The sequence below is a fragment of the Stegodyphus dumicola genome, chromosome 7 (assembly GCF_044657685.1).
Source record: "Stegodyphus dumicola isolate Sdum_Otavi_A_Nest chromosome 7, ASM4465768v1".
NCBI lineage: Eukaryota > Metazoa > Arthropoda > Arachnida > Araneae > Eresidae > Stegodyphus > Stegodyphus dumicola.
In genome coordinates, this window is record NC_140774.1 from 105,266,281 (window position 1) to 105,293,999 (window position 27,719).

General features: G+C 31.7%; 1 protein-coding gene across 2 annotated transcripts in view; it reads left to right on the plus strand.

The window, feature by feature from the left end:
- LOC118195415 (uncharacterized) overlaps window positions 1-23,355 on the plus strand; it is a 432,135-nt gene extending 408,780 nt beyond the window's left edge. For both annotated transcript variants that reach the window (XM_085820678.1, XM_085820679.1), the window contains exons 39-41: window positions 3,013-3,102; window positions 5,365-5,442; window positions 15,631-23,355. In XM_085820678.1, the coding sequence (XP_085676804.1) occupies window positions 3,013-3,102; window positions 5,365-5,442; window positions 15,631-15,839 (377 nt within the window). In that variant the 3' untranslated portion in view covers window positions 15,840-23,355. The remainder of the gene's footprint in view (window positions 1-3,012; window positions 3,103-5,364; window positions 5,443-15,630) is intronic.
- Window positions 23,356-27,719: the final 4,364 nt, after the last annotated feature.

Consider the following 27,719-nt stretch of genomic DNA (forward strand, 5'->3'; position numbering starts at 1 on the left):
ATAGACTTAAAGTACTTAAATTTTCTTTCTATCGTAGTCAGCACTTATTTTCACTCTAATTTCCAATGCTAGCTAATTAATTTAATATGCAAATTTAAACTGATGCAGAGTCAATAATTGCAAGCAGACTGATATTGTGCAAGAGTTGGTGTATTTTAAATCAGGTGAAACTAGTTAAATTCATATTTTTGAAAGTGATGGCAGGTAAAGTAATTATCCTGAAATCACGAAAAAGTTCAGAAAGTAAATTATGATTTACATATACATGTAATAATTAAGATCCGTTGACGATAAATGCTACGGTATAATATAGAAATACTATAAATCATGCTGATAGGTTAACAAACTTAACTGAAGAACAAACTTACAATCGAGGAAGTTTAGATATTATTTAATTGACTAAGCATTTTAATAAGCCAACTCAAATAACTGGGTGTCGTAGTGCCCGTTCCAGAAGAATAACACTCATACCGATTACGTTTTAGAAACAATTTTGAAGTGGAAAACCGTAGCAGATCTTGTTATTAGGAGAAGGAGAACCGAAGTGAGCCATGGAACAATATGGAGGCCTGTGTACAAGGATTTTAGCTTACAATTGGAATTTCAGTTCCGAATTATTTTCGTCATCCAGCGTTATGTGTAAAGCTTAAAAAGCGGAATATCCAAATTAAAATTAAGAGAAAAGGGACCATTGCAAATTGAAATTAAAATTTTGCTTTACATATTTTTTATATTGCATACACATATATACTGACCGTGTTAAATCAGCTGTACACCAAGAGTTCCTTGAGCAGAACACATTTGTTTAACCTTAGCATTCGCACGGTGAAGGCACCTTTAAGCCTAACATCTTCGGGGTGATTCAAAAATATCTGACAAAAGTATAAAGGAATTAAAGTGTATTAGAAACAAGCAAATCTTGCAGCAGAATTTATACTCGGAAATGACGATATTGAAGTGGTAAAGGGAGTTGTTGAGAGATAGATAAAAGCTTTCCTCTGAAATCAGCATTACTTGTGCAGAGATCGAACGGAATGCACCGCTACATTAACACGGAACTCGCCCACATACATTTTATGTATGACGCTCAGGAATTTAACAAAGCAGATAATCAAAGGTGGTACAGAGAAAATACCCGCTTAAATTAAGTAATTGTTTCCCCTTTATCCAACTGCCCTGTTTCCGTCCGTCCGCAATATCTCATAGATCAAATACATATCGACGATCTCCACGTTCATATAGATATGCCTACGGCTCGGAAATCTACAAAGAGGAATGATCATCTACACCAGTAGATCACTTTTACCTACTACTTAAAAGCTACAAAGGCATGTCTTTCCTTAGGCGAAATAACCCTCTTGTGCAGTAAACCAAAGTAAATCTAAAACTACAGCCGTTTTCTTCACTGATGATTGATTTTGCCTTAAATAGGCAGTACCGTGAAGCTTAGGTACTTTGAACAGGATGTTACCTGTGTGAAGATTGTACGCAGTTAAATTTGCAGCTGATCCTTTTCTTTTCGGCGAAAATGTTTCCGTTGAATTTTGCATGTATACTTGGAGTGCATTACTCTTAATTAAGATATTTCACGAGTTGGCATTTTTATTCACCCATTTTATTATTTAGATCGTATAAAAATTGGAATTTTATTTTACAGAACCTTTCCAACTTTCAGAGCTTGGAACGTTTCTTAACATTCTGTTCGGTATTTTAAGAAATACGTACATTTATAACCCGCTACTAAGATTTGTAGCCCAAATAATGAATTTGAGATCAATATTCAAGGAAGTAAAGCACATTGCCCCTTTTGATGATTTATATCGCTTTTCAGTTTATCCATTAGGCAGCGTTTCTCAACCTTTTAACTAACGCGTACTATCTAAACAAAAATTAAAATCCTTTAGTACCACCACTACAAAGTACTACTACCACCACCACTCTTGAAAAAAGCTCCGATCGCATAAATTTAAAAGTGTTAGAGAAAAAACCAATCAGGATGTTGAGGTTTTAATTTTCGAATTTAATAGTTAAAAATACTTTGCTTCTTTGCGTACCACCAGTATTACGCATACCACCGGTTGAGAACCCCTGCATTAGAATAAGAGATGCTTAGACTAACAACATATGATTTCGCTGCTTTATTTTATTAAAAAATAGAATAAATAAAGGAAATTATAAATTTTCTGATTTCCATAATAATTTATACAAATTTGCTAATTATTTAACAATAATAATTATTTAGCTTCTTTTCTTTAACAATTCTAAAGTTGTAGAGTAATTAGGATTTTTTTGGAAGCAGCAGAAATGAAAAATGAGCAATGCCGTCACCGGGACTCGAACCATGGACCACTCGAATACGCGCCGAGCATGTTGACCACTACACCACGAAGGCGGTAGAAATACCTTATAAAGTATTTTAATTAGTAATTCTGCATAGTTTTTGTCTGAAAATTACATTTATAGCCATATTTTAACAAACTTTGTTATTTCATACACCCTTCCTAATTATGTAATATTTCTTATATATATTTTTCTTTCTTATTAAGTAATGTGTAAATGCTATCATTAAAATACTGACAATATTTCCAGATTGCTTTAGAAGATTTTAAATGCTAGAGTAATGTTTAAATTATCCTTCATAGTTACTTTATATCATATCCAAACGATCAAATACATATTTGCTATCGCGCTTATATTGAACTACGACATTTAATGTCGAGAAGAGAGGGCATTTGTATATTTGGTCACTGCATGTTCGTAAATAATCTGGATTAAACTCATTTGCTCTGATGTGTGAAATACACATAGAAAGCTATTTATTTAAGAGCTACGTATTTGATTATGGTAAAAAATAATCAGCTGAGTGTTAAAAGCAAAATAGTTGCAGACGTAATTCAAACTGAAGTTCGCAGTGTTATTAATTGTACGAAAACATACATTTTTGTTACATTTTTAATTTAAGAGTAACTAATTATAAAAATTAATAAAATGTGAATTGTATTCTTTTCTCAGGCGATCCAGGTACTCCTGGTCTTCCAGGAGAAAGAGGATTTATGGGATTGCCTGGCATGCCTGGTCCTACAGGACCGCAGGGACCTAAAGGTATGTACTGGATGTGATAATGTTTTGTGATGTGTAGTCTTTTAGATTTTATATAAATAAGAAATAATACGCATTATTTTGAAATTAATATAAGGCAAATTTTGCAAATGTTTCTTTTAAATCCTATCAACACTCCTACCTCCCTTTATATAAAATAAAATGTAGGAAAATTAATTCAACGATTATTTTTCATCCATAATTTATTATTGAGCTATGAGATAAGAATTATTGATTATATGGTTGATTTATGGTCATAAACTTTCCGCTGTTACGAACAAATTTTATATTTAAAATTAAGCAAAAATGCAACCCTAAATGGGCGTATAATTTGCATCAAGCCGTATAGAATTTGAGGGTAATTTTCTTCTTTTCAAATGTAACATCGGCGGATTTATTTTCTAATTACAAATTTTTACTTCAGATACTTTTCAAAATGTTTTAGTTTTTTTTAATAGAATTCTTATCTAATATCTCATATTGTGTTACTCTTCAGTGTATACCAGTGTATACACTGAAGAGTAACACAATATGACGTAGTGGTTTTCCTGGGATGAGGGACTTAGTTGAATCTGATCTACCTCCTATTGATAAAGTTGAATCAGATTTTTATTGTATTCCTCTTCCTATCTATTTTTTGTCTATGGCTGCGATTTTCGGGAATTCGTATGGTTTGGTATCAAGCGATTTATATTTTTTCTACATATTTATTGGGAATTTTGGATTTTACTGAAGTTCATTTATTCCACGTCGAATTGGGAATTTGGCTCTAAATTTCTTACTTTTTGTCTAGAACTGATTAATATTTCAAGAACATATTGCAAATGTTTGCATTGTAATCTCAATATTGCGTTGCTAATATTGGGATAATTTGTTTTAAAAAATTCTGATACTGTTTGATATTAATTTTTGATACTATGCCTATGGAACATTAACATCATGATATACTACATTTTACAGACACTTTATGATAACAACACATTCAAAACTATTACTCATTATATATCGAAGCCCTAATCGCACTGAGCCAACTCTGCGATAGTTTCCTTATGAAAGTCTTTCTATTACTCCTAAAATCAGTTTTGAACATATGAACTTCGGATTCGGAAAGAAATTCATATAGATTTGCTTCACCGATAACATAAAAATCTCAAGGAGATAAATGAAGGCAGTAAAGAGAAAACTGTCATAACGAAACATCTACAGTGATATCTACAGGTGTCAATTCAGAGGTTTAAAGATGAAAGTCGCATCTTCTCGCATATGATTAGAAAGATTTTGAGTGTTTTGAAATAGCAATTAATAGGGGTTGTCATGAATCAATTCATCAGTTGCCTCTATACGATTTTAAGACATGTTTCATTACTTTTTTCATTCATTTTATATTTTTTATATTGTTATACCAGTATAGTTTTATATTTAGTTATATTTAAAATATTATTTGACGTATTTGCGGAAAGTGTGTCTGGAAAAATGCCTTGCAAATTGTGATTCTTTTTGTGAAACCCATTATACTGTTTTAAATTGTCCTTGCAAAAACTTTATTGTGGCTCTCAGTACCTCTTTCATAGCTCTTTAATTCGAAATGTAGTTTTTTACTAGTTATTAAAAGACATTAATCTCTAAAATTAGGAATGGTAATCACTAATGTGCCCTATGGAAGACCATCAGAGCAGATAAAACACATTGCTTTAAGCGTTAATATTATTAACAAAAACACTGATTTTTACAGCATGCATTCGGACATTATTCTTATTAAGTTTGCGATGAAACATACAAGAGGATTTATTTTCTGTCTCCTACTTCCTTTTCCTTCAATTAACATTTTTTCCTGTTCATCTTGATTATCTCAATCAGTACTTGCAGGCTCAATTCTTTATTGGATTTAGAAGTTCGCAATTGATTTTCGTAACCATCATATTGACTAAAAAGAAATTTCTTTAAGTAGTAATTTATAAAGCATCCGTATATAAGGATTTTGATAATTATTGATGTTATAATTACAACATCTATAATGTCCTTTTTATGAAGTTTTATTAATCTGAATTTTTAACGCCATTGCAATATAGAAATTAGATACATAATTCAAGATATTAAGTGCATCCTTCATTACACTTAAACATATCTTTCATCGCATGCTATTTATTTATTCATATATATATTTTATATTATTTCTATTTTATATTATTTCTATGTTATTCATTCTGCCTTTTTGCTTGCTATTCAGATTCCTAATTTTAATAAAAAAAATTCCTGATTCAATAGGAGAGAAGGGCGACAGAGGTGATAGAGGACCAGAAGGTGTTGGAATTGAAGGACCCATGGGTCTACGAGGACTACCAGGTACATTTTAGCTTCATATTAAAACACATAATAAATATTATTTTGAATATATTTAGCAGGTGCTGTATGAAAAAGGAAACTCTTGAAATATATCATCATTAATAACATATTCAAGCTCGAATACCAGTTAAACAAAAAGAATCATTCTAAAAAATTAAGCCATTATAAACCGTTATAACGTATACCAAGGGAGAACTGACTGTTGTATACAGCGGCAAAGGTGCACCGAAGGTCGAGCGGTAAAATTGCTGAACTCTGGTAATTCCGACCTGGGTTCGATCCCAGGCGAACGAGCTGGCTGAATGGGAGTTTTCATGGTTTATACGCATATGTATCGTGTAAACAAGCTAGTTTCCCTTCGAAAACGTTTTGCGAAGTCATCCCTCACCTTATACCGATAGTTCTAGTGTGCTTTGCCATAATCAACTAAACCAAACCAAACATAGAGCAGTAATCTGTATGAAATATTGTCTCATCCTGTTAATCTAGACCACAAACAGATATGCACATGCGCGGTTCTGACCCGTTACTTACACCAATGGCCTCAAACTGGCGGCCCATAGTTCGCATGCAGTCCCCGAAGCAATTTTACACGACTCATGAAGACACTTCAATTATGTATTTGTTGCAAAAACGATGTTAAAATGGTTCAAGATTTTAGTTATTTAAAGCTCGAGTTAATATTGTATTCATGTCTATTAAAGACGAACTTGAATAGCTCGCCAAAAATGCATAAATGGAATTAATTAATTTACAGTAGGATATATATCTTATTCAAAGTTTCAAGATGCAGATATATTACTTTTTATTTGCACTTTTCAAAAACTTAATAAACCTCATAGACGAAAATTGTTTCACGAAGAATAATTGCTTTGTTTGCAAATACATGTATATGTGAATAACGTTCTTCGCAGTTGGAAACTAATAAGAGAAAACCCGATTGACCGATCAGCATCTAAAGTCCTTGTTGAAGGTAATTTCTAGTAATTTCAGTCCAAGGCTACAAACTTTATCAGAACGGAAATGCCATCAATTATAAAGCTATAGTAGCAAATAAAGAAGTTTATAATTATTTACATACAAACATACGTATTTTTATTTATGAGTCGAAGAAAAATCTAATAAATAAGAGAAAGGGACTAAATTGTTATTATTTATTCTTAAGTTTTTTCCCACTTGGAAAGTTTTCTCTGAAAGCTGGCAAACTTTTCATTGTTTGCTTATTTTTAGTTTAAATTAAAGTAAGTTATTTAATGAACATGTTAGCACTATTTGAAAGGAATGTCAGTCTAGAATTTAATATTTAGCTGTTAGTATATTTGAATTAGAAAGCGTAACCAACAGAAAAGTTTTTCCCGTACCAAACTTAAAATTTCAGATCGAAAATACAGATTTGAATTTTTATCCTTTGCAATATTATTATTATTGTTCATGCATGTTTTGATAAACATTTAGTAAACTAAATTTAAAATTTATAATTTTTTTTTATTTAGTCAATAAAATGTTTCATTTTTTCGCTGCTCTGTCAGTTATTTTCCAGTCGTGTATTCCGCCCTCATGTACCTTAAGGCGACTTATAAATCTGCTCTATCAAAAAAAAAAAAAAAAAAATCTGCTCTGTCAGTTATTTTCCAGTCGTGTATTCCGCCCTCATGTACCTTAAGGCGACTTATACAATACTTGATAGAAAGCGTGATTCCTTTCTGTCTGCCATCTCGTGAAAATGTATACGATTCTGTACAGTATAGTAGTAGTATTGTCTGTCTTTAGTTGGTAAGTTAAAAGGATTAAAGTGGTTCTAATGATTAAGAGAGAGAATTAAAATGAAAGCATTTTGTAAATATAAATTGAAGCGCACAGTGCATTAAACAGTAAATTTATTACTGCTTTATTTAATATTAGCAGTATCTCACTGTATGTGATTAATTAATTGCACTTTATACGTATTTTCACAACGCTTTTGCATCATGTGAAATATTTGAATTATACATACAATTTTTGGAGTATAACTTGTAAATAACTTTAAGGTTTTTGAGGAACAGAGAATTGTGTTATGATTGTCAGGATTCGAATCAAGCATTTTACAACTGTCTTCTCGAGTTGTTCATTATGTATACGATAAAATCGCACAAGGGAAATGCAACAGTTCCTGGTGGGCACACTGTGACAAATCCTGTTAACTCTTTTTCCCCCTTTATTACTAAGCATCAATTTCTTTGTACTTACACCATATACATTTCAATAGCAAAATTTTAAAAAATTCAAAAGCTGTATACCAGTATATGTTTAATATTCCCTGCACAGCGTTAAGTGTTGGTGTACATCTTTTCTTTCAGTCTTTGCTCAATTTATCATAGCCATTTTCAGTTTTCTTACTAAAATGGCTACACACAACTTTGTTTTGTCTTTATATTATTAACGTTTAGTATGTTTACTTTACGTCACCTGTAATCACGTGCTGTGATCTTCTGAAATTACTAAAGATATTTTCTAATGTGTGGAGATTCGGCCCCATATCCTCTCGTGGTGAGCAGTAAATGGAAGTAATTAATAGCTGTTCTGAATTACAGTTAATACTTATCGTCATCACATCTCTATGGCTTAATATAATTGTAGGGGACCATTTGGTATTGGTGACTATAATACTGGCACGTGGGTTAACTAGAGGATCCTTTTCGGTAGATTGAAATATTTGCCAGTGAAGGGGAAGGCATCTAACTTCACCTTTTACGCAATACGGCTCAGTAATGCAAATTACATCATGATTGTTATTTTCAATTACTTCACTAAGTTGTTCTGACGCCTTTTTTCCTCTGCCTAAGTTTATTTGAAGGATTCTAAGCTTGTCCTGTGGAGGCGAATTATTGTGTAAAATTGTCGTAAACAGTTGAGATTGGGGAATTGAAGGGGCGGCGGTAGTACTTGATGGATTCATGTACAGAAAGGGAAGTTTAAATTAACTTAAAAGAAACTAGGTAGTAAGCTAACTATTCTTCTTGCTTTGATGTGTAAACTGCAGCAGCTTTAATTTTTGAGATTTCCCTCTGATATAATGGGCATTTGGGGGAGAATGCAGCATGTGAAGTATTGATGTAGGTTCCATATGCGCAGTTGAACAGTTTACAGTTGATACAATCCGGTACGTCTTCTTTGCAATTCCTTATGGAGTGAGGTCCGCCACAGAAAGCGCAATAAGTCCTAAATTTGCATGCACTACCAGAATGTGAGAAATCTTGGCATCTGTAGCATCTCCTCACTCCGTAGAATTCTGCGATTGGGAGAATGCTCCAATTAATTATAATTTTCCTACGTTCAAAACATTTTGATAGAGTACGAGGGGAGCATTCGAGAACTCACTTAATGGTATTGGGGTTTTTGCCTTTTGTGTAAAAGAGAGGTGAAATCTCCTCGTTATCAATCCTTAGTTGGTCAACTAGTTCTTCGAGAACTAATTTTGGTGGTAATGTATTCGGGATATTATTGATTGAGATTTTCGGTTTTTTAACCCTTGGTGTTTTTATTTCTATTAAGTTATTTGCTTCTTCGGAAACGTTTCAGGCGTTAGTAATCTTGTTGAGTTCTTCCTTTGAAGTGCTGCTGATCGCGATGCCTCTATTCTTAATATTTGCTATATAATCAATATTGGCATTTAATTCTTTGAGGGGAAGGATCTGATTTAGTTTCTCTGTAATATGGCATTTTAGCTCTTGCTTTGGGTATAGCAAAATAGTTGGGTTATTTTTTCTTGGTACCTTTGCTACAGCATCAGCATATGAAATTTTAGGAACATTATTATCCTCTAATAATGACGGCATTGTTTCTGTATTAATTAAGTCTGTGGTGGAATCATCGCACTGACATGTGACGGCGTGGGAGGGATGCGGAATACCTATCGGAAACGGAACGTCGCTTACGTTACTGATCCCATTACTTGTAGCAATATCTCTGAGCTCATCGAGCATCTTTTTAAGCTTTGTGAACATTCCTGGTGGGATGATGCGTTTTCCGCCTCGTCTAGTACTGGCTAGATCTAGACATGCATGATAAAGATTTACGGCTCTTATATGCGGTTCTTGGCGTACTGTTGCTGTTTTTTCCGGTGGCAAAAGCATACTTTCCGAGTTGACGGACACTGGGCTCGAAGGACGTGTAGTTTGAGCCATGCTGGAAGCTGACTATACAAGAAACATGCATACATTCACAGAGATTCTTCATTATTTGATTTCTTTAAAAATAATGCAGGGCGATAAATATTTGGTGGCAACAATTTCAAAGTGATGCGCCGTTTATAGTAAATCGACGCAAAATTTCGTTTCGAGACTAGTAGCGCATTTGGGCTAACGCTCCTTTTGCTGTAAATACACTTTAACTATAACTATGATAAATAATTCATATTATATAAAATGTTACTGAAATTACGAATGAAAAATAACTGTGTAGATTTAATAATCGTAAAATTATTTGCTGCTTTGAAGATTAGAAAAAATTAACCGAAAGGTATACTGCTTTTCATAATTAGATTTACATGAATATGCATATACTGTGTAGAATGTACTACAAAATATTTATGTAAAACTAATATGTATGTAATATGAATATAGTATGTAGTATGTAGAATACATATGTAAAATATGTATGTAGATTATTCTTAATGGCATTATACATTTACATACTATATTTTAGATATAAATACCGGAAATTATAAAATAATGAAACTTCATGTTTCCTCTTAACAAGTAGACTTGTTCTATTAACCCGCGAAGACGCGCTCTACTTTTAGGTACGCGACGACGCTCGTTGGGCTCCGTAGGCCCGAAGCGTTTTTTCTTAACAAAACAAAAATTAAATTGCTTGTGTAATTGAAGAAAAACATTTAAATAATAAAAACAAAGTGTATAAAATATAGAAATATACTTTTAATTTAATAAATCTAATAAAATTGTATTTTAAAACAATTTTAAGACTGAAATTATTTATCATTAACAACAAAAATTAAACTGATTTCTTTTTGAGCGCAAATGAAATTTAGTACTAATTTATGAAATATTAAATTTTTACAGCAATAATTTCAAAATAAAACTTACATTTCACGATTTTTTTACAAATAATCGTGCTGTGTTTGCCACAAACATTTTGATTTTTGCAGCAAATTTGTGATTTTCGGTCCATTACGCCAAGACTGTAAATTTTTGAAATTTTTAATGAACTTTTCAAAGACTGAGAAGGTCGAAATATTTCACCAAAGAGAGAAATTTGTGTATCACGTTTTTGTAAAGACCGGGCCTCGCAGGCCCGACGCGCGTTCTTGCGGGTTAAAACAAAACTGAAAGATACGGAAGAAAGGAAGCGAATTCTAAATTTCTTTAAGCACGAATTCATTAATTTTAAAGATTATTTTTATTTTAATATTTCAATTAACCTTTAATGGTACTTAACAAAGCTATTCGAAATCGTTTTTAAGTTTATTGTCTCATTGAAATTGTTTTTTCTCGAAGATATTAATTATACGTTAAAAAATTTTAATAATGATTTTTTCTTCCATTAATATCTTAATAATTTCAATTACTCAGGAGTGTTCTTTATTTTGCTAAGTTCATTAAATAAAGTTTTACTGCGTATAATATATCGTTTTCGGTTTGCATTTATTATGCTTACTAATTATTAATGTCGGACGTGAGTTAGCAATTTTAAAAAGAGTTAGTGACAAAATTTAAAACCCTAGAACTGGTATTTCTGATGCAATGGGGAAAACATATAAAACTTTTGTCGAAAAATGACATGCAAGATATTGAATAAGTTCTGTTGCATACTACTCGCAGAAACAAAGTTAATGACTAGATCAGGGGTTCTCAACCGGTGGTACGCAAGAGAAAAATAGGTGGTACGCAAAGAAGCAAAGTATTTTTAACTATTCAATTCAAAAATTAAAACCCCAACATCTTGATCGAGTTGTTTCTCTAACACTCGTAAATTTGTGCGATCTGAGCTTTGTTCAAGAGTGGTGGTGGTAGTAGCACTTTGTAGTGGTGGTACTAAAGGTTTTCAATTTTTGTTTAGATGATACGCGTTAGTCAAAAGGTTGAGAACCACTGGACTAGATTAATTAACTTATGGCAAAGCACACTAAATTTATTTTCCTAACCGCTTCAATGTCTTAGGATAGGACATTCAGGACATTCTAAGGATATTTCGATTATGGCAAAGCACACGTGATTAGGGTAGATGTCTTATGATGTTTTAAGGAAAGTTGACTCTTATACATGGGGAATACCACAAAACCACGCATGCAGCCAACCTATTCGCGAGGAATCGAACCCGGGCCAAACTACCTGTTTTCAGCCGTCTTGTGCACCGGGCTGCAGGCGAATACGTTTATGACCTATAATGACAGGACTAATGTAGGAAAATAAAAATTTGAAAGTAATATAATTATTTTCTTAGCAGAGAAGAGTTTGAAATCACATAGCAAATTATAAAAGGATATCAGGTAGCATATTACAGCAAATAAAGCAAGATAAATTGTACCATCAATTATCGTTATCGTCGTGCTGATCTCTGTTACCGCATTAGTCTGATAACACTATATTCGTACAAATATCGTTTTTCTGGAATTTAATAAAACTTACCATGAAGTATACGTACTGATGTATACGTACTTAATACGTTTTCATTTCCCGGAAAAGAAAATTAAAATGCTTTTCTTAGAGCAGGGAAATAGAAATTTCATATTATAAAGTTTTAAAATTACTGAATACCTATGAAAAAATATTTACACAAAGAGCTGTGGCCGTGGAAAAGTCAAGTAAAAGCATTAATGACACGAATTCTCAAGCATATTCACCCGTTATTGTAGCACAGCTATAGATTATTTAAAAAGCTAATAATGTTTTTAAATTTATAAACTTCAACGTATCCATTTATTTCTATTTTCTCTCTGTAGTTTGCGTAGTCAGAAAAATACTATTCAGACTTCCTGTCGTTTCTTTAAACGTGGAAAAAATAATAATTTTTACTGAACAGCATTCTACTATAAATTGTCAGGAAATGAGTTTAAAGATATCTGCTAACTGAGTGCATAAACATTTGGCTTTGCTCTAATAATTGCCTATAACTGGAAAAAAGAATGCGATAATTATTCCAGGAATTCAAGACCATTTTTTATTAGTAAATTGATGTATTTCTTTATGTTACTATGCTTCCTTTTTTCTACACCTCTACAATGAAAATGATCAGAATAACATTCCAACGCATTAGGCTTAGATAATAATCCAGTTGGAAATGTGATTCTGGAGTAAATATCTACAGTTTAATGATTAATTTGATTAAACGGCATTTTAAACATTTTTCCCCATTTTTCATTAAAATAATGAACTCTTGTGAATAGATAAATAATCACATCAAAATTGTTTATTTCTCCATCTCTACACATTTCCACAAGTAAATTCATATTACTTCTGGTATTTTAAAAATGACTGTTTTGGAAAACATGCATTTGTAAGGATTTAAGCGTGGGATAAAATTAATTAATTGAGATAGTTGTCACCGCTTTCATTGAAGATTCATCTGAAATGTCAATGTCTCGTTATTCGTAATTAAATTACCTGCAGTTTGTCAGTAAAAAGTGCTTTAATTAAAATATGAGTAGAACCTGTCATTCACAAGATCGAGCAAAAGCTATTTTCGAAGAGGATTAGTTATTAGGAATAATGAGATTTATTTAGTTAAATAAACTACATTAGATTTCCCTTCATTAATCAGATAATATGAAGCTCTTCATTTGAGATATATTCACAGAAGTCATTTTAAGTACTCATATGATTATCAGTACAGCCCATAGTGCAGGGATGTTGAAAGTTCACATTGTAATATGGAACTCTAAATGAGTGCGGTATAATCCTATCTCATAGCCAGACAGGTCACGCAGCGTGACGACATATTGGACAGGAGCAGTCGATTCCACTCAGCAAGGAAGTTTTCAACTTTGGGGTGATTCTCGGAGGGGAATGGCAAGATGAAATTACCCTCTCAACAATGTTGAAGACATATTTCATAGGGTTATGGTCAGGGGATTTGGCTGGCCAATACATGCGGTGGATTTTCTCACTTTCCAGTTAATCGTCAACCAGCTAAGACCTGTATGGGCAACTTTTGCCGTCCACTAACAGGAACCCAGGATCAACTGTGACCTTAAAAAAGGCGAACAAAGGCATATAGATCTTCTCTCTATACCTCACAGAAGTCAGAGAATCTTTAGAAAACACATGCAGAGTGTGCGGACGTGCCACATAATGCCTGCTCATACTGCTACATCTAAAACCACCTTAATGATCATGTTCCAGGCTCTCCGAGTACGCTGAATGTAAGTACTAATTGAACGGTGCTCCATTTGAGGTCTGATCAAAGGCGCATGTTTTCGAACGGGACACAAAACAGCGGGTCTTCTGGCACTCGTGAAGCCTTCAGTTAGTGATCCTATGAAGCTTTACAGTGGCAGCATACAGCTCACATGAACGGTTTAAGGCTGTAGCAGTCCTGTGCCGCCAAATACGACATAAGACTAGACAGTCAAGCTTCTAATGAATTTCGACGTATAAGCTTCCTTTCGTGGCTTTAATTTACAGAAGAAGAATTTTGCCAACAGAAAGTACTTTTATGTATGAGTGTGTAGAATAGGGAGAAATTCGAATACGATAACGCTGGTTATTAAGATAAACGCTGTTATTTAGATAATATGAGTCTATATAATGTTTGGAACTTAATTAACAATTCTCTGACAGCGTACGTGAAATGCAAAACCTATATCCCAGTTAATGTGGAATGTATTATATCGAGCAGGTTCACCGACATACCGAGAGGCACTACTGAATACCGGTAGTTCGGGCTAGTTTGAATTCTGAAGAACGCTGTGGACTGACTACATGAGCATTTTCCTCATATATAAAATTAATAGTTTTCCAATTTTATTTGTAAAGCCGTCTCTGAACGCATCTCTTTCTTGGCTTTTAGTAAGTTTGCCTTGAACGAATCAACTAAGCAACCAGCCAATTAAATCGGTCATTTTTTTCCAGATTGGGGCAGAAATTAATCTATCTGCTAGAGAGATGCCTATCCTATAACGAATGATGAAAATTGTATCATAAAATATTGAATTGCCGCATAAAATATATTAAAACTTGAATGTGTTTCATACATTTTAAAGCTAACGCTTTTCATCAGTGTATTTCTACTTTTGCATCAATTGAAATAAATATGTTGTCCGAAACACTGTCTATTACTTGTAGTCATCGATTTATTCACGAAACGTTTTTAACTTCAAAGAGAATATCTTTTGAGTACTAATAAATATAAATAATCGCGGATAAAATGTGAAATATTTTGATTAGAACATTTTGATTTTGATCAGGCATATCACACTCGCGACTCGTGCGTCGCATGCGGCCCTTGAATCATTTTCTTGCTGTCCTCTGTTGGCCTCAAAAAATAACAGAAAGTATATAATTAAAATATATTCATAAAAACTTGATTTCTACCTAATACCGAGATGTATGTACAACCTCTGGAGCTGAAACGAACTCTCAAGACTGTCTCTCCTTAAAAATATTTTATCATTCTACTTGAAGAAAGTGCGGCCCTATTTACATATGAAATTAATAGAAATTCAAGTTTTCTCAAACCTCAACCAAAAATGTAGTGAAGGTGGTATCCCGAAGAACAATCATCTGTCTCATCTTTCATACCTGTCTCTAAGAACAATCATTTGTCTCTCCATCATCTGAACAATCATCTGGAAAGCTTTCTATTTTTTTCTATTTTTATATAATCTGTGTTTCAAGTAAGTATTTACTCACTTTTAAAATACATCATTAAGTGTGAAAATATATTTTTTTACCTTGCGGCCTGCAGTGTATACTAATGACTACTTGGCCCGCTCCAGATAGTGAGTTTGACATACCTGGTTTAATCGCCTGATTAATATAATCAAAACTTCGACACCTCTTCGTTGAGACATCCGTCGTTATCCATTCCCTAGGCATCATTTCATATACATGTAATACAATTACAAATTTATATTACTAAATACTTTCGATGTATCATTTATTAACAGTAGAATAGATAGTACTATCTAAAAATATACTGACTTCATAATTCTTGTGCGCATGTCACCTATTGATCGTATTTTTACTGCAGGTCCCCCTGGTCCCCCTGGAGTGGGACTTCCTGGCAGACCTGGTGAAAGAGGACCAGTTGGAAAGCAAGGAATAGCTGGAATGAGAGGCCCTCCAGGACCACAAGGAGCTCCTGGTTATTGTGAACTTTGTAGCTATCAAGGCGCTGACATCATGAATGTGTTACAGGCAAGAGGGCCACCTTCCCAAGACAAAGGCCCAACAAATTAGAAATGGCTTCAAAAGGCATACTTTATAGCATTGGCAGCTGATAATTTTTAAATAAAAAGTTATTTGCCAAGCGTTAATTGCAAGAAAAGAAAACTGTATCATCTCTTTTTCTCTCTCTCATGAGCTTAACGAGGCAATAAAACATAGAAAGACCAGTACACTAGAACTCATAATTTGAATAAGGAGGTATATTGAAGTTTTGAAAAATTATCATTTCCTCTAACCTTCTTAATGGCATACTTTATTCGTACAACATATTATTTTATGTAAGATACCGTATAATAATTAATTATTGTTATCTTCTGTTATTATGTAAAAATATAGCACTTTTGTATTTATTGATATTACAGTTCTTGCAATTACTTAAATTTAGGCAAATTTGAATTCTCATATTTACAAATACAGTTAAATATTTATCATTTTTTATGCTGCGGTATTTTGCAATCAAATATTCCTCAGCGGTGCTAACTTTAAATAATTTAATATACTAGATCACATTTCATCAACATTTAGAAATTCTTTCAAAATATGATTCTTTGCCATCAAAGCTTCAGTCCTCATTAACAGCGTTCTCCTCTAAATCACTACGGACACTCAAAGTATTTTGTCTCTCTCAGCATTGTTGAACAGTTAAAACTTACTTCTTAAGTAAGCATTTCATTTTTATACCGAAGCCAAGATCTACTGAAAGGAAACCTATTGTCCTCCGCCGACTCCAGACATTAATATCGACTTTGACAGCAAACTGACGAAATTAAATTTTTTATCTCGAAAGGGAAGCGAGGTAAACATTTCCAAAGATTTGGAGAGTTCTCTGATACAGGAAAACGTGCTTTTGCGCATAACGTGTGTACAGATGATAAGAAGTGAAATAAATTCAATACTATATTTATTATTATGTACTACTACATTTGCATAATTTTTTTGGATAATTAAATATGTGAATTAAGTGACAGGAAATGCACATTAGCAATTAGTAATCCGTGTAATAAGGATTATCTCACTGAGACAGTACCTTGAATGGATATAAAAAATAGTTTCGAAAAATGTGATGATGTTCTTTTCTTTCCTTGAAGCCAATAAAATTAAGCAATGTCCCAGGAAGGAGTCTTTTGAGATAGTTTTACTTTGACCTTGTTTTAGGATACATATATTCCATTCAGCACCGAAAATTCCATCAAAACTGATAGTGTTATCAGAATCTTCTTTTTGGTCCTTTTTACAAAAATATATAATATTAAAAGAGCTATTTGCAATAGATTTTCGTTTACTTCACTTTTTATCATCTGTGTTTTAGTATTTTAGTTTAAGTATTTTTAGGTGTATACTGCAGGCCTATTCATACTGAATTGAAATCTCGCTAGAAATTCGTAATTAAAAACTTTATTTAATTTTTTTAGATGAAAATTCTCCAATTTTTATTTATTTAGATGCATAATAAAACTTTTTAATCCGTAATACATACAATAATCCGTAATACAATATCTGTAATACCTTCATCGGTACAGCCCTTAGCTTTCCTATGCACAGAGCCTTCTTCTGTATTTTTAGAATACTTCAATCGAGGGTTAAAAGGATGCAGGAAGATCCTATATATAAATAGAGCTATTGTATAACATGTGAACACCTACTGCATAATTAGAAAATAACTCATACTTGATACAACTAAAAAACTGTTTATATTATATTAAAAATAAAAAATTAAAACATAAATTAAAAGTATTGGAAGAGAGAAATCGTTTGTACATATTCAATCTTCTGTTCTGAAACACTATAATTCAAACAATCAGTAATTTACTATAATTCAAACTGTCATATCTCTGTATGATAGTTTTGTCGCTGTTTTGCAAGTTCTGTCAATCAATTTATTAGAGCACATTTTACGTACTAGAAATAACTTATTACAGTTTAAGGAAAATATAGGAAAACAATTAATTTTCAATGTGAATTTTAATTAACTATTTACTACTTCGTAAATTTAACCACTTAGCAGTTTTTCCTCAAAAGAATAACTCTTTTTTTGTGCACACTGTGATTTGCCCGTATGTGGTGCGCGCATCATATTTTCAAAGTTCACGGCACTGATTATCCGTATAATTTCTTCTAGTTTAATTCATAGATGGCATTACTAATCCATATAACAAATTTTATATGAAGCTTATTATGAAAAATTAATAATTGAGATTTACAATTTTATTTTATATAGTTTTTATTCTTAATTTGTTTTGTGTGTGAACCTAATCTGACTACAGTAGCAATGACTGTAGAAGTTCTGAAAACAACGACCCTATTTTCTAAGCAAATCCGGATTGCAGTGCGGGACTTTGTATTGTAACCTGTTTTAAAATATATCATACGGAGTTGAAATCTTGACTTGTATCTAGGAATTTCAAAATCTGTAATTCACAGGAAATATCAAGGAATGGAGAATAAGTTTACTACTTTTACACTCTTGTATGACAAAATGGCATCATTAAAGTGGTTGTGATAATCAATATAATTCTACATACATATATATACTTAATTTTTCACCAATAAATTATTTTGTACACATATTTTGTTAATAAATGCAGTTTTCTTATAATTTCGGCATAAAAGTACATATTTTGGGGACCGGGTTTTTGGAATCTCTTGAACTGCTAAGTGGTTAATACAAATTTAAAGTTTTATCTAACAATTCATTAAAGTTCGCAATAATGTTTTGCTTCTGTTACAAATTTTAAATTATTTTGATGAAAGGACACATACTTATACTAGTTTCGAGATAAGCTAAATTCTTTTGATGCAATGACACATATTCATATTGTTAACAGTTTCATAATAAGCAAATCCTTTAGAATTAAAATTAATTCTTAAGATGCAATGCTGTTTGAGTTATTCCTTGCATGATGAAATTGAGTGAAGAGAAATGTTTTCCGAAAATGGTAATTAATTTTAACTAATCACGGCTTATATTCTGCAAACTTTTCAGACTGGTCTTAATATTAAAAATTATCATAACTGCTTTGATGGAGAATGATTAAAGCAACATATTTTAAGCAAATTAGGGACTAGTTTTGGCATTTTCACTTAGTAATGAATGATAAGTTATAATCAGATTAACTTTTAATTTATTAACTTTAATTATGCATAGTTTCAGTAGCGTCGATTTATTTAGATGCGTTATTAACTTAATTCCTTATACAAGAGACCGTAACACGAAGTTCGTTACTGTATATATTAAATAATCTTAGACCTTTCGCATTTCGATTGGCGAATATATAATACATATAACGGTTCATTATTTAATCCATAGAAATTTATTGCATATAGCAAACGCTACTCAGATGTATGTTCTTTCTGATAACTTTAATAAATTTTTAAAATAGTTTTTTAATGCAGTGTTATGAAGAATAAAAAATATATCAATTTTCATGTCTAGCCTCTAATTTATAACATACAATTACATTATGTTTTCAAACTTATGCTTAGATGATTTTCGGAGAATTAATTTTAGTAGTATTTTTGTATCTTTTATTTGTTCAAATTATATATTTCTTTTTTGTTTGGTAACAAAAATTATTTATGCCAAATGTTTACTTATATTTCCAAACGCCATATATTATTAATTATTTCCAAATATTTATTTATATTTTAGTACTAACTCTTTTTTTAAGTTTTTTTTCTATAGTAAAAATACATTTCGCAAGCCTTTTTGAAATATTAATTTGTATATTTGTACAAAATGAGTGTAAGCATTGCTGACATTTTTCTATGCTTTGATGCAGACCTGTTTGTAACTACTGAATTTACATTTTCATTTATCATAACCGGAAATCAACTTTCGTATTTGATATGTAATTAAAGAATTTTTTTAAACTAATCACTTTTAAATCACGTCATTAATATCACGTTTAAGTGCTCGAATGGAAATTTGTTACATGTTTGTCACATGTTAAATGCATGAAAGAAAGCATGATCTTATAAATAATTTGAAGGACTATTTATAAAAATTCTAGATATTTGATTCTTTTCATACATTTTTGAATTTTCTGTGATCTAATAATATTTATGAAATGTTACGTTAAATTAACATTAAAAAACTTTTGTTTATTTTAAAAGAACAATGAGATAGTTGTTTGATATTTTTTATATTCAATTGTATTCTTAATTCTATGTTTTTTAACTTCATAACTTGCTATATATATATTTGATGATAAAGTCAACTTAATGAGCTCAAAAATGAAAACAATAATAGTTCATGATTTCTGGAAATATATGTGTAATTTGATAGAATTCTTTATTCTCATTAGCATACTTTCCGTCAATAAAAGAATACAATATAGAATGATATCAAGCAAGTATAGTCAAAAAATGGCTCTTTAAATTAACACAATTTATAAAAATTATTTATTCATCATTAAATATACAAGTATAAAAAGTACATATTTTAATTATTTTCTTCATATATAAAATAAGTAGTTTTTAGGTAGCTGTAGTAAAATAAATTTAAAACTTAACTGCCGAAATTTAAACAACGTTTTACAAAATTACGTTTGAAATAATGAGTTCAAAGTCTTTTATAAGAGTTCTTATATTACATTCTCACAACAGCACGTATTTACATTACATAGTTAAATATAAAAAATCATATAAATAATAAATTTCAGAAAAATATGCATACAAAATAGAAAACTTTCCTAGGCGTTTTTCCTTTTTCACAAATTTTGCTGAAATTTAAATTATATGAAGAATTATCTCCAGTGTTGCTGTATATATTAATTCTCATAACTAATATGTATAAAAAGTATCACTTCTTTCACTGACTATTAAAATAAATATTTGTTTTCCTTTTAAGCAAAATAAATTTAAAGCTATAAAACGTTATTACTTACTTCGGCATTAATATATTGTAGTAAATAAAATACTTTATTCTTCTTATATGCGAAAACTAAGCTATTTTAACGGATACGTTATTTTGAATAAATATTTAAAATGTTTATACTGAAATATTTATAGTATATAACTTTGAAATCCAATTAAATGACTTTCAATCATTTCGCATTATTCGCTTTTATTTGAGAAATGTAGCTCAATGTAAGCACAACGAAGGCATCTATCACTTCTTCGAATGAAAAATTAATAGTTAAAATAAAATTCCATTATTTTGTTAGTGAGCTTTTTTTTAAATTAATTAAATGCTTTTTAAATTAATTAATATGTCTTAAAGAATATTAATCAAATTATGCAGTGTTTACGTTTTCAAATATAATTTCCATCATCATTGATTGTTGAGTATTTTCATTGTTATTAAAGTAAATATTGCAGAAAAGTGTAAAGTAAAAAGATAAAATCTTTTAATATAGGTACATGGATTATCGCTTTATTCTGCTAAACGACGTAATAACTAATTACAATTGATTTTGATGGTGCTGCTACAAGAATTTAAATTTTCGTTAAATAATAAATAAAAAATATCTCATTATAACAGCTATTCTTTATTCCTCGTAATTTCTAGTTATAACTGAAAACTATACAAACTTTTATTACAAAAAATGACTACAGAAGGTAATTTTAATATTTTGTTAGTAAAGAGAATCTGAAAAATTACTGTCATCAATGAACATTATGAAGAAACTGAAAATAAAAGTTACTAAGAAGGCATTATGGTTGGAATTTGTGGAAAAGAAAAATTAGTGTTTTTATAAAACAAATAAATATTTAACAAACGTATAGGTTTTTCTATCGACAATTTATGAGCAGTATTTTGTATGACTTTTTAAAATAATTAACCAGTTATTCCTTTATCCAATCTAATTAACTGACTTTTTCTATTAGCTGGCCTCTATCAGAGAATTTCTATTAGCAGGCCTCTTCAGCTAATTAGCTGAGGAAAATCTCTCTTTAACAATTAAAGTATCCCTTCATAATTATAAGTATCAGTTTTATGTATACTGCATTCTTTTGTTTCTTAGATGTGTTTTAGAGAAATGAATTTTCTGAAATTATTTATTTTTCTTCTTTCATTAATGACACAAGATATTTGTGACTATTAGCACAAGTTTAATTACATTTTAAAATAACTTTATTTTTACGTACCTTGCAATTTCTTTCTCTTTCACTCCTAGCAATATTTTATTTCTGTAACTCTCATACTATGTTATTCTTATTCATTTAAATATATTCTGAAAATCTACTAAAAAATCTGCTTAAAATTAATATATTTCAGACTTAAATTTTATTGTTTTATTAGATTTTGTTCCGTTCTCTAACCACTGAAACAAGTGCTTGTTACTACTAATGGATAAAGTGCATTTATACGTTGCCTTATTTATCAAAGTATTCATTCATTTCACTGCGAATAGAATTATTATTTCTATTCGTAGTGAAAGAGAACATTTGACATTTAGTTTCATTTGACATATTTACTTATTCATTTAGTTCTATAGATTTAAAGGAAGGAAATTAAATTTTAAAGCTAAATTACTCTAGAAATAATGCTTTGATGTTACATTCACACAAAAGATATTGCACGGTATCTTAGCGAAAGCTCTCTGAAGTTTCTTTCCCTTTGATCAGTAAATATGAATTTGGGTTTTCCTTAATTTTTACATGGAGACTATCTTTTCCCAGATGGTCTGGTTCCAAATGATAATGTTAAAAGCTCTTATCTATTAATAAAATGATGTTGGCAGCATGTCAAAATCGATGACGCAAAGGTTTAGACAGGTTAACGTGTCACAAAATCCGAGCAAAGACGTAATTCTCATTGATTTAACATGTTTCCGATAATTACATTTCATTGCTTACGATTACGGTTGAGTAACAAGAATAGCGACCATAAAACAAATCTTTCTTATTGAAGAATCTCATTTAACACATGGAACCTTTCTTTGATGTAAATTAAGATCTTTTAGAAATACAATATTTCCAGTTTACATTCATGACAGGGGGCTGTATGCAAATTAAACGCTATTTATTAAATGATACCGATCTCAGAGTTATAGAATCTCATATTCTGGAAAAATATTACCTAATGTTCGTTAAACTACTGAAGTGTGAATACCTTTAACACAGAATCTGCTAAATATTTATGTATGCACATACGCACAGGACTAGAGTATTTTTATGCAAAAAACTCCCACTAGTATAATAATCTGTATTGCCTTGGCTTCATAATTAAAATTCATGTGCTCAGGAGAATGATTATTTTATTTTACATCCCATAATATATTTTTGCTCAAATGGAACACTGCCACTAAGCCTAAATGAGTCTATTGTAATGTTTATGGAAGCTGTGTGTTTGTATTAAATATGGTGCGTGTTGTTTGATAATTTAGATTAAACCATTTTGTGAAATGGATTTTTTTGTACATTAACCGTTTACCAATTACTGTAAACGTGACAAATGTGACCTCTAATGTATATATTTATATATTTTGTGGTATATACCTGACTTTACGCGTAAATTATCTATGCGTAATAACTCTTTTATCTTGAATGCATTCATGGTAAATAAAGCTTATGTTTACACTTATTTTTGTGATTTAATACGTAGAAAAATGCATCCAAGAAACCGGTTCTATGGTGATTTGAAGGGAAAAGTAAAAACATTTTCATGAGCATTTTACATAAAAATTTAATCAGAATATTAGCATGATTTAACAGTATTCTGTACAGCGGGTACAGGTAAAAGTAGTAGTGGTTGGATATCAGAATTTTACTACTAGTCGTACAAATACAAACTCACCGCACCAACTATATAGCCCAAATTTTGGTGGGAAAAGACCCGGGGGATGGATCCAAAGATCTCCTACCTGTCTCCACTACCAACCCACTCGAGAGGACTTTCGCTTGGCCAGTATTCTAAGTCCTGACCTCAGGCAGCACACCACTAAACATTTACAAACATCCATACCTTCTCCGGGATTTAAATTCCAGCCCAACGATATGGTAGCCAGAAACACTAACCACTATACTGACCAGTGCAGCTTCACAAAGGACATATGTACAGATAAATTACACTAATATTTCATATTGGCCAGGCAGGTTAACCCCATAGTAGTAAATGTTCAGCTGAGCCACATTTTCGTGGAGAACACACTAGAAAGGAACGTCTAAGGGTTTCCAGCCACACTTTCTCTACCACCAAATCATTCAAGGGGACTTTCAGCTAGCCAACCTTTTTAGAAGTAGCAGTAACTGCCGCAAATCCGACACGGAAGTTCACAAGCTTCCGTGTCGTTTATTTGATTATTGCAAAGTACGCCGTACTGTTGGCATGGTTATAGCGAATTCCTGTACTATAACCAAGTGTTTGGAGAAGGCATGGATGTTTGCAAATGTATAGTGTATTTGGGGCGCATAGGGTTCTTTTAAAATAATGTCGGGTTGAAAGTCCTCCGATTTAGTCTGGTGAGGTTGGGGAGGGGGAACGATAAGAGACTTTTGGATCTGTTTCCGTACGAAATTCTTCTTCAAATCTGTGAACTGTCACTTTGGTTCCTAAGTCGTATGTCTTGAAAAGGAGCAAACCTGGACTGAAGTCGTAAGCTTTAACAAGGGCTACCTTTGCCTCTTGGCTACGTCGAAATTTATGGACTTCATCTGATGTTATTGTTAGAGAAGGGAGATAAAACGCAACGACATTTAAGTACATAGGGTTATCTGCCTAGAAAAAGCTATAGAGGTCGTTTCAGGGAGAACTAGGCAAAACCATGAAACTTATTAAGACACAATAACACGCCTAACAAATACTAATTCAGAAGCCAAACAACAAAAATCAGCGTTATATTTTTAAAATTTCACAGGACTAGTTTCGATGCTTTTACCGAACCACCATTCTCAGCTGCAAAAGCGCATTGAACATTTGCGCTTTTGCAGCTGAGGAAGATGGTTCGGTAAAACCATCGAAACTAGTCCTATGAAAATTTGGAAATATAACGCTGATTTTTGTTGTTTGACTTCTGAATTAACATGAAAGTTATGTTGCGTATGAGGAAAACTACGCAGTATCTTTGCAGCCAAGTGTTCGCCGTGATTTTAAATGGAATCAGAGTATTATGTTTTAACTAGCTTCTTGCTCGGCCGCTGGTCCAGTAATCTTTTAAGATCTTCAGGGTGTATATTTTTCTCAAAAGATATTTTGTGTAATTACGAAACTTAAAATGGAACATGCAGGAGTAAGGCTTATTATTTGGTGATATCATGGAACAATCAACCGGTGTTTCTGTCTAATCATGTAAGTTGTGCAATGTGCTTTATTCTCAATTGGAATTTTCAATAACTTTTAAAATATCCAACATGTCTCTGCAAATTGCAAGATGTGAAACAAATCAAACGAATAATATCTGTATTAATATATCTTTAGTGGTAATTCTGTCACATAGAAGTAATCCTACAGCATAAAAAATAACAGGTAATTTTTTGTGTAATTTGTATACCGTAATTTAAAAATATCAGTATATTAGTAATAAAAGTATACACAACTGGTTTAAATTCTTATCTTAGCATTGACTGAATATTCCATTCATCGATTTGCATCTTAAATGCATTTTCATCCCTCTGTCACTTTTATTTTCTTCTAAAAATTTAGATTACTTTGATTCTTTGGTTTAGAATGTATATTATGAAAATGAGCATAAAAGCGAATTAAAACACAACAAATTTATCTATACTAATAGCAATATCTCTACTAAAAGGTAACGCATTCAAATGAAATCCATGTATCCTTCTTATATTATGGGCTATGAGACTGCAGAATTACATCCCAAAGAGAAATAATATCAAAATCAGGGTGGAGTTTGGGGTAATAATCCTGTAGTATTTTATCTTAATTAAGTAATTCAATCGAGTTTTTAGTCCTATTTATTTATTTCGTAATTCCTAATTACTATTCTTACAAAAGTATAGAATTATCTATGAAAATTAATTGATTTTCTATTCTTTTGTAGTTGGATACAGAAAATCCAATAATATATATTCGTAAAAATCCTTTGAAGACTTGCGTACATTTAATCTATATGAATTAAAATTAAATTTGGTTTGGTTATTTTAGCAAACGAAGGCTATCTATCTTATTAAGAGGGGATGCCTTCGTATGCGAACTTTAAAGGGAAAATTATTTTATTCTCATTACACACAAGGGAAACTACACAGACAATGCATGCACTCGGCCCATTCACCTATATTCGAACCCGGGTTGAGCTACAAGTGTTCGGTTATCTTAAATACTTAGCCGAAAATTGGACAAAATAAAATGAAATAATGTGTTCAGATTCAGTGGCAGCTTACCTTTACTTATTTGTAAGAAACAACGAGACAGAGATTCAAATATCCACCGAGAGAATTTCTGTGGCATCATAAACATTTTATGAGTATTAAGATATTTATCTACGATGAACAAAGAGAATTTTTTGTAAGTAAATCCTTGTCTAAGTTTTCTTTCGAATTCTTTGATTGAAAACCTACAGCATGCGATTTCTTTCTATCTTACGTTATAAATAACTTTCGTGGTTTGTATCAAGTCTCTGAAGATTTCAGGAAGTCTCTGAAGAACTGGAAAAATTTTCATCAATTTCACAAACTTCCAGTTCTTATTTTTTCGCTCTTGTTGAATACTTTCTCCTGTAGCGCTTATGTATTCAAGACAGAAAGAGAAAATACCTTCGCCGACGATGCATTAAATTCCAAGTAGGTCTACTAAAATACTGAATAACTGCAACATTTTGTCACTCTAAAATTATCATAACTTAGTTGTGGTTTGTATTCATTAATAGTACGAAAAACCTTAGGGAAATTTTCAAAAGACTGTTTCTTCATTCCTCAAGTCACACGTCATCCTCATCTTCTCCTGTCTCTTCCCTTTCCTTTTCTTGAACTTTCTTTTCCTCCTTTTCCTTCTCTTCTTCGGTTGATTCTGAAAATTCTGAAAGCGATTCGGATAGTCAGAATTCGGATGATTGGAGTTGTACTATAATTCGGAAGAAATGGGAGCGGTACGGTCAGTAAATGCTGCCAAATAATCTTTCTTAAATTCAAGTGTACCCTGGTTAAAGCCGGCAAAGTAAAAATGAAAATAATGCCAAAATGATCAGATACCTGGTGAATAAAAGTAAAATGCTTCAGAGGGACTTCAACAATTAGACAGCAGAGGATTTCAACTAAGACTCAACTTCAAAAGTTAAAGATGTGTACAGCCAAGCACAGAATGTTTTCGATAGGTAAATGAATAAGATTGCTGGATATTTTGAAAAGCTACTTTCATAAAACTGTGAATTATTGTGAAATAAATAATAACGTTTTTGTTCTAGACAGCGATTAAATATATGTCTTTTTAGTATTGTACTTACAACCTAGTTTATAATATATATATATATATATATAATCTTAAAATGAGTAGATGACCGAGAAGATCATAGTGGCTGAAGGTAGGGCTGAGTGGAAAAGCATAATGACGCATTTATCACAATTGAACTTGAATAATCATAATTTTTATTTTTTTTAAGTATATCAAATCATCCTTTTGTAGGCAAGGTGTTTACTAATTATATTTGAATACAAGTTTCATTTTGAGGTATGACGTCATTTTAAGCAAGTACGTAGCAGCAGCATGGATGAAAAGCGTCTTGTCAACAGAAGAGCTTATGCGAAAAGGGGAGAGTGTCATAACACTTCAGAAGAAGAAGGTTGGGTATTAGTATTATTTAATTACGGCAAAGCCTCGAGGGCTATCTGCTTAAGGGGAAGGATGCCTTCGTGAAGGACTTTCTAAGGGAAACTGGCTCGTATACACGTTACACATGGGGAAAACCACGAAAACGCCCATGCAGCCAGCCCGTTCGCGGGACTCGAACGTCGGACAGAACTACCAGTGTTTCAGCGACTTTACCGCTCGGCCGC